Below are 13,852 nucleotides of genomic sequence, written 5' to 3' on the forward strand. Positions count from 1 at the left end.
GTGGTCTGGGTGTATGTGTGGTCTGGGTGTATGTGTGGTCTGGGTGTATGTGTGGTCTGGGTGTATGTGTGTTCAGGGTGTATGTGTGGTCAGGGTGTTTGTGTGGTCTGGGTGTATGTGTGGTCAGGGTGTATGTGTGGTCTGGCTGTATGTGTGGTCGATGTGTATGTGTGGTCTGGGTGTATGTGTGGTCTGGGTGTATGTGTGGTCTGGGTGTATGTGTGGTCTGGGTGTATGTGTGGTCGGGGTGTATGTGTGGTCAGGGTGTATGTGTGGTCTGGGTGTATGTTTGGCTGGGGTGTATGTGTGGTCAGGGTGTATGTGTGGTCTGGGTGTATGTGTGGTCTGGGTGTATGTGTGGTCGGGGTGTATGTGTGGTCAGGGTGTATGTGTGGTCTGGGTGTATGTGTGTTCAGGGTGTATGTGTGGTCAGGGTGGTTAGGAAGGCATTTAAAAAAAATATCCAGGCATCCTCTACTGACGGGATGAGATCAATATCCTTCCAGGATACCCCGGCCAGGTCGATTAGAAAGGCCTGCTCGCTGAAGTGTTTCAGGGAGCGTTTTACAGTGATGGGTGGAGGTCGTTTGACCGCTGACCCATTACGGATGCAGGCAATGAGGCAGTGATCGCTGAGATCTTGGTTGAAGACAGCAGAGGTGTATTTAGAGGGGAAGTTGTGTGTCCGCATCCTGGCTTCATAGACCAGACGTAACATAGTTAACGTAAATCGGGGATCTTTTATATTATGTTACAAGACAGAAAGGGGTTGGTTGGTCGATGTGTATGTGTGGTCAGGGTGTATGTGTGGTCGGGGTGTATGTGTGGTCTGGGTGTATGTGTGGTCTGGGTGTATGTGTGGTCTGGGTGTATGTGTGGTCAGGGTGTATGTGTGGTCAGGGTGTATGTGTGGTCTGGGTGTATGTGTGGTCAGGGTGTATGTGTGGTCAGGGTGTATGTGTGGTCGGGGTGTATGTGTGGTCAGGGTGTATGTGTGGTCAGGGTGTATGTGTGGTCTGGGTGTATGTGTGGTCTGGGTGTATGTGTGGTCAGGGTGTATGTGTGGTCTGGGTGTATGTGTGGTCAGGGTGTATGTGTGGTCTGGGTGTATGTGTGGTCAGGGTGTATGTGTGGTCTGGGTGTATGTGTGGTCTGGGTGTATGTGTGGTCGGGGTGTATGTGTGGTCGGGGTGTATGTGTGGTCTGGGTGTATGTGTGGTCTGGGTGTATGTGTGGTCTGGGTGTATGTGTGGTCGGGGTGTATGTGTGGTCGATGTGTATGTGTGGTCAGGGTGTATGTGTGGTCAGGGTGTATGTGTGGTCAGGGTGTATGTGTGGTCGGGGTGTATGTGTGGTCAGGGTGTATGTGTGGTCAGGGTGTATGTGTGGTCTGGGTGTATGTGTGGTCTGGGTGTATGTGTGGTCAGGGTGTATGTGTGGTCTGGGTGTATGTGTGGTCTGGGTGTATGTGTGGTCTGGGTGTATGTGTGGTCAGGGTGTATGTGTGGTCAGGGTGTATGTGTGGTCTGGGTGTATGTGTGGTCAGGGTGTATGTGTGGTCTGGGTGTATGTGTGGTCTGGGTGTATGTGTGGTCTGGGTGTATGTGTGGTCTGGGTGTATGTGTGGTCTGGGTGTATGTGTGGTCAGGGTGTATGTGTCAGGGTGTATGTGTGGTCAGGGTGTATGTGTGGTCTGGGTGTATGTGTGGTCGGGGGTATGTGTCGGGGTGTATGTGTGGTCGGGTGTATGTGTGGTCTGGGTGTATGTGTGGTCTGGGTGTATGTGTGGTCAGGGTGTATGTGTCAGGGTGTATGTGTGGTCAGGGTGTATGTGTGGTCTGGGTGTATGTGTGGTCGGGGTGTATGTGTGGTCTGGGTGTATGTGTGGTCTGGGTGTATGTGTGGTCGATGTGTATGTGTGGTCTGGGTGTATGTGTGGTCTGGGTGTATGTGTGGTCTGGGTGTATGTGTGGTCTGGGTGTATGTGTGGTCTGGGTGTATGTGTGGTCAGGGTGTATGTGTGGTCAGGGTGTATGTGTGGTCGATGTGTATGTGTGGTCTGGGTGTATGTGTGGTCTGGGTGTATGTGTGGTCAGGGTGTATGTGTCGGGGTGTATGTGTGGTCTGGGTGTATGTGTGGTCGGGGTGTATGTGTGGTCTGGGTGTATGTGTGGTCGGGGTGTATGTGTGGTCTGGGTGTATGTGTGGTCAGGGTGTATGTGTCGGGGTGTATGTGTGGTCTGGGTGTATGTGTGGTCTGGGTGTATGTGTGGTCTGGGTGTATGTGTGGTCAGGGTGTATGTGTGGTCAGGGTGTATGTGTGGTCAGGGTGTATGTGTGGTCTGGGTGTATGTGTGGTCAGGGTGTATGTGTGGTCTGGGTGTATGTGTGGTCTGGGTGTATGTGTGGTCTGGGTGTATGTGTGGTCTGGGTTTATGTGTGGTCTGGGTGTATGTGTGGTCTGGGTGTATGTGTGGTCTGGGTGTATGTGTGGTCAGGGTGTATGTGTCGGGGTGTATGTGTGGTCAGGGTGTATGTGTGGTCTGGGTGTATGTGTGGTCAGGGTGTATGTGTGGTCTGGGTGTATGTGTGGTCTGTGTGTATGTGTGGTCTGGGTGTATGTGTGGTCAGGGTGTATGTGTGGTCTGGGTGTATGTGTGGTCTGGGTGTATGTGTGGTCTGGGTGTATGTGTGGTCTGGGTGTATGTGTGGTCAGGGTGTATGTGTGGTCAGGGTGTATGTGTGGTCTGGGTGTATGTGTGGTCTGGGTGTATGTGTGGTCTGGGTGTATGTGTGGTCAGGGTGTATGTGTGGTCTGGGTGTATGTGTGGTCAGGGTGTATGTGTTGGGGTGTATGTGTGGTCTGGGTGTATGTAATATATAATATAATATATGCCATTTAGCAGACGCTTTTATCCAAAGCGACTTACAGTCATGTGTGCATACATTCTACGTATGGGTGGTCCCGGGAATCGAACCCACTACCCTGGCGTTACAAGCACCATGCTCTACCAACTGAGCTACAGAAGGACCACTGTGTGGTCTGGGTGTATGTGTGGTCTGGGTGTATGTGTGGTCGGGGTGTATGTGTGGGTGTATAAACATTAGCTAGAAACCCAAAGGTTATGTGTTGGAATCTCATCATGGACAACTTGAGCATTTTTACCTAACCCTAACCCTAACCCTAACCCTAACTTTGCAACTACTTAGCATGTTAACCCTTCCCCTAACCTTAAAACCATTTAACCTAACTCCTAACCTTAACCTTAATCCTGGGTTAAGGGTAGCCTAGTGGTTAGAGCATTAGACTAGTAACTGGAAGGTTGCAAGTTCAAACCCCCGAGCTGACAAGGTACAAATCTGTCGTTCTGCCCCTGAACAGGAAGTTAACCCACTGTTCCTAGGCTGTCATTGAAAATAAGAATTTGTTCTTAACTGACTTGCCTAGTTAAATAAAGGTTAAAAAATATATTACTTAATCCCTAACCTCTAGCCTAGCTAAAGTTAGACACAACAAATTGACATTTGTAACATACACCCTGTTCCTATCATAGGAGTTGTAATTCGTAACATACAGTATCATAGGAGTTGTAATTCGTAACATACAGTATCATAGGAGTTGTAATTCGTAACATACAGTATCATAGGAGTTGTAATTCATAACATACAGTATCATAGGAGTTGTAATTCGTAACATACAGTATCATAGGAGTTGTAATTCGTAACATACAGTATCATAGGAGTTGTAATTCGTAACATACAGTATCATAGGAGTTGTAATTCGTAACATACAGTATCATAGGAGTTGTAATTCGTAACATACAGTATCATAGGAGTTGTAATTCGTAACATACAGTATCATAGGAGTTGTAATTCGTAACATACAGTATCATAGGAGTTGTAATTCGTAACATACAGTATCATAGGAGTTGTAATTCGTAACATACAGTATCATAGGAGTTGTAATTCATAACATACAGTATCATAGGAGTTGTAATTCATAACATACAGTATCATAGGAGTTGTAATTCGTAACATACAGTATCATAGGAGTTGTAATTCGTAACATACAGTATCATAGGAGTTGTAATTCATAACATACAGTATCATAGGAGTTGTAATTCGTAACATACAGTATCATAGGAGTTGTAATTCGTAACATACAGTATCATAGGAGTTGTAATTCGTAACATACAGTATCATAGGAGTTGTAATTCGTAACATACAGTATCATAGGAAATGGATAATGGACATAAATGAAACACCATGTAGCGGTGTAGCTAACTACTGAAACTACACACTACTGTGTTACCATGAAGCTAACTACTGGAACTAAACACTACTGTTTTACCATGTAGCGGTGTAGCTAACTAACTACTGGAACTACACACTACTGTTTTACCATGTAGCGGTGTAGCTAACTACTGGAACTACACACTACTGTGTTACCATGTAGCGGTGTAGCTGACTACTGGAACTACACACTACTGTTTTACCATGTAGCGGTGTAGCTAACTAACTACTGGAACTACACACTACTGTTTTACCATGTAGCGGTGTAGCTAACTAACTACTGGAACTACACACTACTGTTTTACCATGTAGCGGTGTAGCTAACTACTGGAACTACACACTACTGTTTTACCATGTAGCGGTGTAGCTAACTACTGGAACTACACACTACTGTGTTACCATGTAGCCGTGTAGCTGACTACTGGAACTACACACTACTGTGTTACCATGTAGCGGTGTAGCTAACTACTGGAACTACACACTACTGTTTTACCATGTAGCGGTGTAGCTAACTACTGGAACTACACACTACTGTTTTACCATGTAGCGGTGTAGCTGACTAACTACTGGAACTACACACTACTGTTTTACCATGTAGCGGTGTAGCTAACTAACTACTGGAACTACACACTACTGTTTTACCATGTAGCGGTGTAGCTGACTACTGGAACTACACACTACTGTTTTACCATGTAGCGGTGTAGCTGACTGACTACTGGAACTACACACTACTGTGTTACCATGTAGCGGTGTAGCTGACTACTGGAACTACACACTACTGTTTTACCATGTAGCGGTGTAGCTAACTAACTACTGGAACTACACACTACTGTTTTACCATGTAGCGGTGTAGCTAACTAACTACTGGAACTACACACTACTATTTTACCATGTAGCGGTGTAGCTGACTGACTACTGGAACTACACACTACTGTTTTACCATGTAGCGGTGTAGCTAACTACTGGAACTACACACTACTGTTTTACCATGTAGCGGTGTAGCTGACTGACTACTGGAACTACACACTACTGTTTTACCATGTAGCGGTGTAGCTAACTACTGGAACTACACACTACTGTTTTACCATCTAACGGTGTAGCTAACTACTGGAACTACACACTACTGTTTTACCATGTAGCGGTGTAGCTGACTAACTACTGGAACTACACACTACTGTTTTACCATGTAGCGGTGTAGCTAACTACTGGAACTACACACTACTGTTTTACCATGTAGCGGTGTAGCTAACTAACTACTGGAACTACACACTACTGTGTTACCATGTAGCGGTGTAGCTAACTAACTACTGGAACTACACACTACTGTTTTACCATGTAGCGGTGTAGCTAACTAACTACTGGAACTACACACTACTGTTTTACCATGTAGCGGTGTAGCTAACTAACTACTGGAACTACACACTACTGTTTTACCATGTGTGTTAACAGGATGTGTGTATTAACAGGATGTGTGTAATAACAGGATGTGTGTATTAACAGGATGTGTGTGTGTATTAACAGGATGTGTGTGTTAACAGGATGTGTGTGTTAACAGGATGTGTGTGTGTATTAACAGGATGTGTGTATTAACAGGATGTGTGTGTTAACAGGATGTGTGTATTAACAGGATGTGTGTGTGTGTATTAACAGGATGTGTGTATTAACAGGATGTGTGTGTGTATTAACAGGATGTGTGTCTTAACAGGATGTGTGTGTGTGTGTGTTCCAGACAGTATCAGCAGCAGAGAAGTGGTGTGTCCACTTGGCCATGCATCCCCAGGTAACTAATGCACACACACACACACACACACACACACGCACGCACGCACGCACGCACACGCACACACGCACACGCACACACACACCATGCCTCCAAACCTCCCCCAGGTAAACCTGTTCATCCCGGCCAGGAAGCGTTATGCCCACCTGACCTCTAACCCCTCCCCCCCAGGTGAACCTGTTCAGCCCGGCCAGAAAGCGTTATGCCCACCTGACCTCTAACCCCTCCCCTCCAGGTGAACCTGTTCAGCCCGGCCAGGAAGCGTTATGCCCACCTGACCTCTAACCCCTCCCCCCCAGGTGAACCTGTTCAGCCCGGCCAGGAAGCGTTATGCCCACCTGACCTCTAACCCCTCCCTCCCAGTTGAACCTGTTCAGCCCGGCCTGGAAGCGTTATGCCCACCTGACCTCTAACCCTTCCCCCCCAGGTGAACCTGTTCAGCCCGGCCAGGAAGCGTTATGCCCACCTGACCTCTAACCCTGACCACTCTGAGGTCTCTATAGACCGTGACTTCCCGTGGGGGGTGGACTCCCTGATCACCCTGGTGTTCAGAGACCAACGCTACCACCTGCAGACGTCTGATAACCGCTTCCTGAAGAACGACGGCAGCCTGGAGGCCGCGCCGGACAAGACCACCGGATACACGTTGGAGTTCCGCTCCGGCAAGGTGGCGTTCAGGGATTGTTCCGGGCGCTACCTGGCGCCGTCGGGGCCGAGTGGGACCATGAAGAGCGGGAAGAACAGCCGCTTGGGGAAGGACGAGATGTTCTCTCTGGAGCAGAGTCACCCTCAGGTGGTTCTCACCGCCGGCAACGAGAGGAACGTCTCCACCAGGCAAGGTAGGATCAACACAACCTTCTAGAACAGGACTAGAACCTAACCAGGCATGATAGGACCAACACAACCTTCTAGAACAGGACTAGAACCTAACCAGGCTAGATAGGACCAACACAACCTTCTAGAACAGGACTAGAACCTAACCAGGCAAGGTAGGATCAACACAACCTTCTAGAACAGTACTAGAACCTAACCAGGCAAGGTAGGACCAACACAACCTTCTAGAACAGTACTAGAACATAACCAGGCAAGATAGGACCAACACAACCTTCTAGAACAGTACTAGAACCTAACCAGGCAAGATAGGACCAACACAACCTTCTAGAACAGGACTAGAACCTAACCAGGCAAGGTAGGGCCAACACAACCTTCTAGAACCTTACCAGGCAAGATAGGAACAACACAAACTTAGTGGAACCTTACTAGAACCTTACTAGGGATGATAGGATCAACACAACCTTAGTGGAACCTTACTAGAACCATACCAGGGATGATAGGAGCAGCACAACCTTACTAGTTTAACCTTACTAGAACCTTACTAGGGAAGATAGGAGCAACACAGCCTTACTAGAACCTTACCAGGGAAGATGGGACCAACACAACTTTAGTGGAACCTTACTAGAACCTTACCAGGGAAGATAGGAACAACACAACCTTACTAGAACCTTACCAGGGAAGATAGGACCAACACAACCTTACTAGAACCTTACCAGGGAAGATGGGACCAACACAACTTTAGTGGAACCTTACTAGAACCTTACTAGGGATGAGAGGATCAACACAACCTTACTAGTTTAACCTTACTAGAAATTTATCAGGGAAGAACAACAACAACCTAGAGACCTAGGTAGCTCCTCACCCAAGCCTCTCCAGGTTCTCCTTTACCCAAATCCAGATAGTAGATGTTCTGAAAGAGCTGCAAAACCTGGACCCGTACAAATCAGCTGGGCTTGACAATCTGGACCCGCTATTTCTGAAACTATCTGCCGCCATTGTCGCAACCCCTATTACCAGCCTGTTCAACCTCTCTTTCATATCGTCTGAGATCCCCAAGGATTGGAAAGCTGCCGCAGTCATCCCCTCTTCAAAGGGGAGACACCCTGGACCCAAACTGTTACAGACCTATATCCATCCTGCCCTGCCTATCTAAGGTCTTCGAAAGCCAAGTCAACAAACAGGTCACTGACCATCTCGAATCCCACCGTACCTTCTCCGCTGTGCAATCTGGTTTCCGAGCCGGTCACGGGTGCACCTCAGCCACACTCAAGGTACTAAACGATATCATAACCGCCATCGATAAAATACAGTACTGTGCAGCCGTCTTCATCGACCTCGCCAAGGCTTTCGACTCTGTCAATCACCATATTCTTATCGGCAGACTCAACAGCCTCGGTTTTTCGGATGACTGCCTTGCCTGGTTCACCAATTACTTTGCAGACAGAGTTCAGTGTGTCAAATCGGAGGGCATGCTGTCCGGTCCTCTGGCAGTCTCTATGGGGGTGCCACAGGGTTCAATTCTCGGGCCGACTCTATTCTCTGTATATATCAATGATGTTGCTCTTGCTGCGGGCGATTCCCTGATCCACCTCTACGCAGACGACACCATTCTATATACTTTCGGCCTGTCATTGGACACTGTGCTATCTAACCTCCAAACGAGCTTCAATGCCATACAGCACTCCTTCCGTGGCCTCCAACTGCTCTTAAACGCGAGTAAAACCAAATGCATGCTTTTCAACCGATCACTGCCTGCACCCGCATGCCCGACTAGCATCACCACCCTGGATGGTTCCGACCTTGAATATGTGGACATCTATAAGTACCTAGGTGTCTGGCTAGACTGCAAACTCTCCTTCCAGACTCACATCAAACATCTCCAATCGAAAATCAAATCAAGAGTCGGCTTTCTATTCCGCAACAAAGCCTCCTTCACTCACGCTGCCAAGCTTACCCTAGTAAAACTGACTATCCTACCGATCCTCGACTTCGGCGATGTCATCTACAAAATGGCTTCCAACACTCTACTCAGCAAACTGGATGCAGTCTATCACAGTGCCATCCGTTTTGTCACTAAAGCACCTGATACCACCCACCACTGCGACTTGTATGCTCTAGTCGGCTGGCCCTCACTACATATTCGTCGCCAGATCCACTGGCTCCAGGTCATCTACAAGTCCATGCTAGGTAAAGCTCCGCCTTATCTCAGTTCACTGGTCACGATGGCAACACCCATCCGTAGCACGCGCTCCAGCAGGTGTATCTCACTGATCATCCCTAAAGCCAACACCTCATTTGGCCGCCTTTCGTTCCAGTACTCTGCTGCCTGTGACTGGAACGAATTGCAAAAATCGCTGAAGTTGGAGACTTTTATCTCCCTCACCAACTTCAAACATCAGCTATCCGAGCAGCTAACCGATCGCTGCAGCTGTACATAGTCTATAGGAAAATAGCCCACCCATTTTCACCTACCTCATTCCCATACTGTTTTTATACTGTTTTTATTTATTTACTTTTCTGCTCTTTTGCACACCAATATCTCTACCTGTACATGACCATCTGATCATTTATCACTCCAGTGTTAATCTGCAAAATTGTATTATTCGCCTACCTCCTCATGCCTTTTGCACACATTGTATATAGACTGCCCATTTTTTTCTACTGTGTTATTGACATGTTAATTGTTTATTCCATGTGTAACTCTGTGTTGTCTGTTCACACTGCTATGCTTTATCTTGGCCAGGTCGCAGTTGCAAATGAGAACTTGTTCTCAACTAGCCTACCTGGTTAAATAAAGGTTAAATAAATAAATAAAAAACCTGTAGAACCTTTCTAGAACATCCACCAGGCAAAGTAGGACACGCAGAACTAGAATGAGGTGATATCTATAATGGTTGACCTAAACAGAATTGACCTCATCTCTTCAAACAGCTCAACTTTTAAAGGAACAGGAACTCCAGTAGTGTTTCTAGTCTGACGGAGACTGTGTCCTGTGACCTTACACAAACCCGGAACCTCCAGTAGTGTTTCTAGTCTGACGGAGACTGTGTCCTGTGACCTTACACAATACCGGAATCTCCAGTAGTGTTTCTAGTCTGACGGAGACTGTGTCCTGTGACCTTACACAATACCGGAATCTCCAGTAGTGTTTCTAGTCTGACGGAGACTGTGTCCTGTGACCTTACACAATACCGGAATCTCCAGTAGTGTTTCTAGTCTGACGGAGACTGTGTCCTGTGACCTTACACAATACCGGAATCTCCAGTAGTGTTTCTAGTCTGACGGAGACTGTGTCCTGTGACCTTACACAATACCGGAATCTCCAGTAGTGTTTCTAGTCTGACGGAGACTGTGTCCTGTGACCTTACACAATACCGGAATCTCCAGTAGTGTTTCTAGTCTGACGGAGACTGTGTCCTGTGACCTTACACAATACCGGAATCTCCAGTAGTGTTTCTAGTCTGACGGAGACTGTGTCCTGTGACCTTACACAATACCGGAATCTCCAGTAGTGTTTCTAGTCTGACGGAGACTGTGTCCTGTGACCTTACACAATACCGGAATCTCCAGTAGTGTTTCTAGTCTGACGGAGACTGTGTCCTGTGACCTTACACAATACCGGAATCTCCAGTAGTGTTTCTAGTCTGATGGAGACTGTGTCCTGTGACCTTACACAATACCGGAATCTCCAGTAGTGTTTCTAGTCTGACGGAGACTGTGTCCTGTGACCTTACACAATACCGGAATCTCCAGTAGTGTTTCTAGTCTGATGGAGACTGTGTCCTGTGACCTTATTTCAACTTCTATGAGCACCTAAATGACACAGCTTCCAACCACTAGCGGTGTCTGGGGTGTGACCTTATGACCTCTAGCGGTGTCTGGGGTGTGACCTTATGACCTCTAGCGGTGTCTGGGGTGTGACCTTATGACCTCTAGCGGTGTCTGGAGTGTGATGCTTCCTTCTGGTACAGGACAGGAAAGAGGAGAGGAATGTTTTAATTTAGGGAAACCCATTTATGGGGGGGTATTAGGGGCTCAGACAGGGTCAGATTTGTCTCCTGAGACAGGGTCAGATTAGAGTCTCCTCTCTCATCTTCTTTTACAGATTGAAGACCTCTTCCTCCCTCCTCTTGTCATCATCCCCCCCTCCTCCTCCTCTTCTCTACCTCCTCTTCCTTATCCCTTCCTCTCCTTCTCCTCCTCTTCCCCTCCTCCCCTTCCCCTCCTCCCCCTCTTCTCCTCCTCCCCTTCTCCTCCTCCTCTTCTCCGCCTCCTCTTCCTTATCCCTTCCTCTCCTTCTCCTCCTCTTCCCCTCCTCCCCTTCCCCTCCTCCTCCTCCTCTCCTTCTCCCTGTCTTCCATTCCTCCTCTTGTCATGCTCCCCTTCCCCTCCACCCCTTCCCCACCTCCTCTTTCCCCTCCTCCTCTTGGTCCTCCCCTCCTCCTCTTTGTTCTCCCCTCCTCCTCTTCATCTCCTCCTCTTCCTCCCCTCCATCTCTTTCATCTCCTCTTCCTCCCCTCCACCTCTCATCCCCTCTTCCTCCCCTCCTCCTCCTCTTTCCTCCTCCTTCTCTTCCCCTCCTCTTACCTCCTCCTCCTCTTCCCCAGCTCCTCTTTCCTCCTCCTCATTCTCTTCCCCTCCTCCTCTTTCCTCCTCCTCCTTCTCTTCCCCTCCTCCTGTTTCCTCCTCCTCATTCTCTTCCCCTCCTCCTCTTTCCTCCTCCTCCTTCTCTTCCCCTCCTCCTCTTTCCTCGTCCTCTTCCCCAGCTCCTCCTTCCTCCTCCTCTTCCCCTCCTCCTCTTTCCTCCTCCTCGGCCTCTTCCCCAGCTCCTCCTTCCACCTCCTCCTCCTCTTCCCCTCCTCCTCTCTTCCCCTCCCCTCCTCCTCCTCCCCTTCCCCCTCTCCTTCCTCCTCCTCCTCCTCCTCCTCCTTCCTTCCCCCCTCCTCTTTCCTCCTCCTCCTCCTCCCCTTCCCCAGCTCCTCTTTCCTCCTCCTCCTCCTCCCCTTCCCCTCCTCCTTTTTCCTCCTCCTCCTCCTCTTCTTCCCCTCCTCCTCTTTCCTCCCCTCCTCCTTTTCCTCCTCCTCCTCCTCTTCCCCAGCTCCTCTTTCCTCCTCCTCCTCCTCTTCCCCAGCTCCTCTTTCCTCCTCCTCCTCCTCTTCCCCTCTCCTCTTTCCTCCTCCTCCTCCTCCTCTTCCCCAGCTCCTCTTTCCTCCTCCTCCTCCTCCCCCCAGCTCCTCTTTCCTCCCTCCTCCTCCACTTCCTCCTCCTCCTCCTCCTCCTCCTCCTCCTCCTCTTCCTCCTCCTCCTCCTCCTCCTCCTCCTCCTCCTCCTCCTCCTCCCCCCTCCTCTTTCTCCTCCTCCTCCTCTTCCCCAGCTCCTCTTTCCTCCTCCTCCTCCTCTTCCCCTCTCCTCTTTCCTCCCCTCCTCTGCCCTGCATCATGTGTTTTCCATCTGCTCTCCCTTGCCCCCCTTTCTCTTCCTCCCTCTCTGCCCTTTTCTCTGTTTGTCTCTCTCTGCCCTTTTCTCTGTCCACTGAACACATTTTTTCCGCAGAAATTCTATCCGACCTTTGTGGTCGGTCCCAGTTTAGAAACTGTGTGTGTGTGAGGGGGAAGGGTTAGAACAGCATAAGTCAGCAATTACTTTGAGAAAACTAAACGAGGGAGGAGAGGAGAAAAGAGCTCTGTAGACAGAGAGAGATGGAGGAAGTTGAAAAGGGAGAGACGATGTTGCTCTTGCTGCTGGTGATTCTCTGATCCACCTCTACGCAAACGACACCATTCTGTATACATCTGGTCCCTCTTTGGATACTGTGTTTACTAACCACCAGACGAGCTTCAATGCCTTACAACACTCCTTCCGTGGCCTTCAACTGCTTTTAAATGCTAGTAAAACTAAATACATGCTCTTCAAACGATCGCTGCCCACACCTGCCCGCCCGACTAGCATCACCACTCTGGACGGTTCTGACCTAGAATATGTGGACATCTATAAGTACCTAGGTGTCTGGCTAGACTGTAAACTCTCCTTCCAGACTCACATTAAGCACCTCCAATCCAAAATTAAATCTAGAAACGAGCTTCCTATTTCGCAATAAAGCCTCCTTCACTCACGCTGCCAAACATACCCTCGTAAAACGGACTATTGTAGTGGAAATTTCCTGTATTTACCAAATCATGACAGCAAACCACACACAAGTCAGAGTTATCATAAAGTCCATCTTTAATTATATGAGCTCTATCACAACCCTGTGACTCTCAGATCAATTCAGTGTCTATCAATGAATTCTCTGAGAGTCCCTCACACATTGTTACTGAGATCCTTTATAGCAAAGACACATATCCAGACAGCATATGCATAATTTATCATTCAGCTTTGTCTCCTAAACTATGTTCTTTTCTCAAACTCAGAACCATAAACCAATCCTCCATATCAACAGGCATATATCAAATCCATCCTATATTGACAAGATCAGAGACACACTGACTGGCACACAGACATTGTGGAGCCAAGAGATACACGCTTGACCTCTCCCCTCTCTCCGGCCCAAGCAACTTAGTCTTGACATAGAACAGATACTGCAACCCCACCACAGTATTATACAAACACATTCTGATGAGAAGTAACTTACAAACATATGATGAATATAAAACATCTTACCTATGTTACCAACCAATTCTGATTATTCCCCAACATTATCCTACCTATCCTTGACTTCGGTGATGTCATTTACAAAATAACCTCCAACACTCCCCCTCAACAAATTGGATGCAGTCTATCACAGTGCCATCCGTCACCAAAGCCCCATATACTACCCACTGCCGCAACCTCTATGCTCTAGTCGGCTGGCCCTCGCTTCTTACTCGTGTGAGGGGAAAGTTTCTCTCAAAAAAGTATTTAGTCATCCACCAATTGTGCAAGTTCTCCCACTTAAAAAAGGTGGGA

The 13,852-nt window shown here is 48.1% G+C and overlaps 1 protein-coding gene across 2 annotated transcripts in view; it reads left to right on the forward strand.

The window, feature by feature from the left end:
- LOC124023201 (fascin-like) overlaps positions 1-13,852 on the forward strand; it is a 42,507-nt gene that overhangs the window by 1,731 nt on the left and 26,924 nt on the right. Inside the window, exons 2-3 of one of the 2 annotated variants that reach the window (XM_046337735.1) lie at positions 6,023-6,073; positions 6,501-6,912. In XM_046337735.1, the coding sequence (XP_046193691.1) occupies positions 6,023-6,073; positions 6,501-6,912 (463 nt within the window). The remainder of the gene's footprint in view (positions 1-6,022; positions 6,074-6,500; positions 6,913-13,852) is intronic. The other variant, XM_046337736.1, reaches the window with a different exon arrangement.

Source organism: Oncorhynchus gorbuscha, unplaced genomic scaffold (genome assembly GCF_021184085.1).
Source record: "Oncorhynchus gorbuscha isolate QuinsamMale2020 ecotype Even-year unplaced genomic scaffold, OgorEven_v1.0 Un_scaffold_1541, whole genome shotgun sequence".
Taxonomy (NCBI): Eukaryota; Metazoa; Chordata; class Actinopteri; order Salmoniformes; family Salmonidae; genus Oncorhynchus; species Oncorhynchus gorbuscha.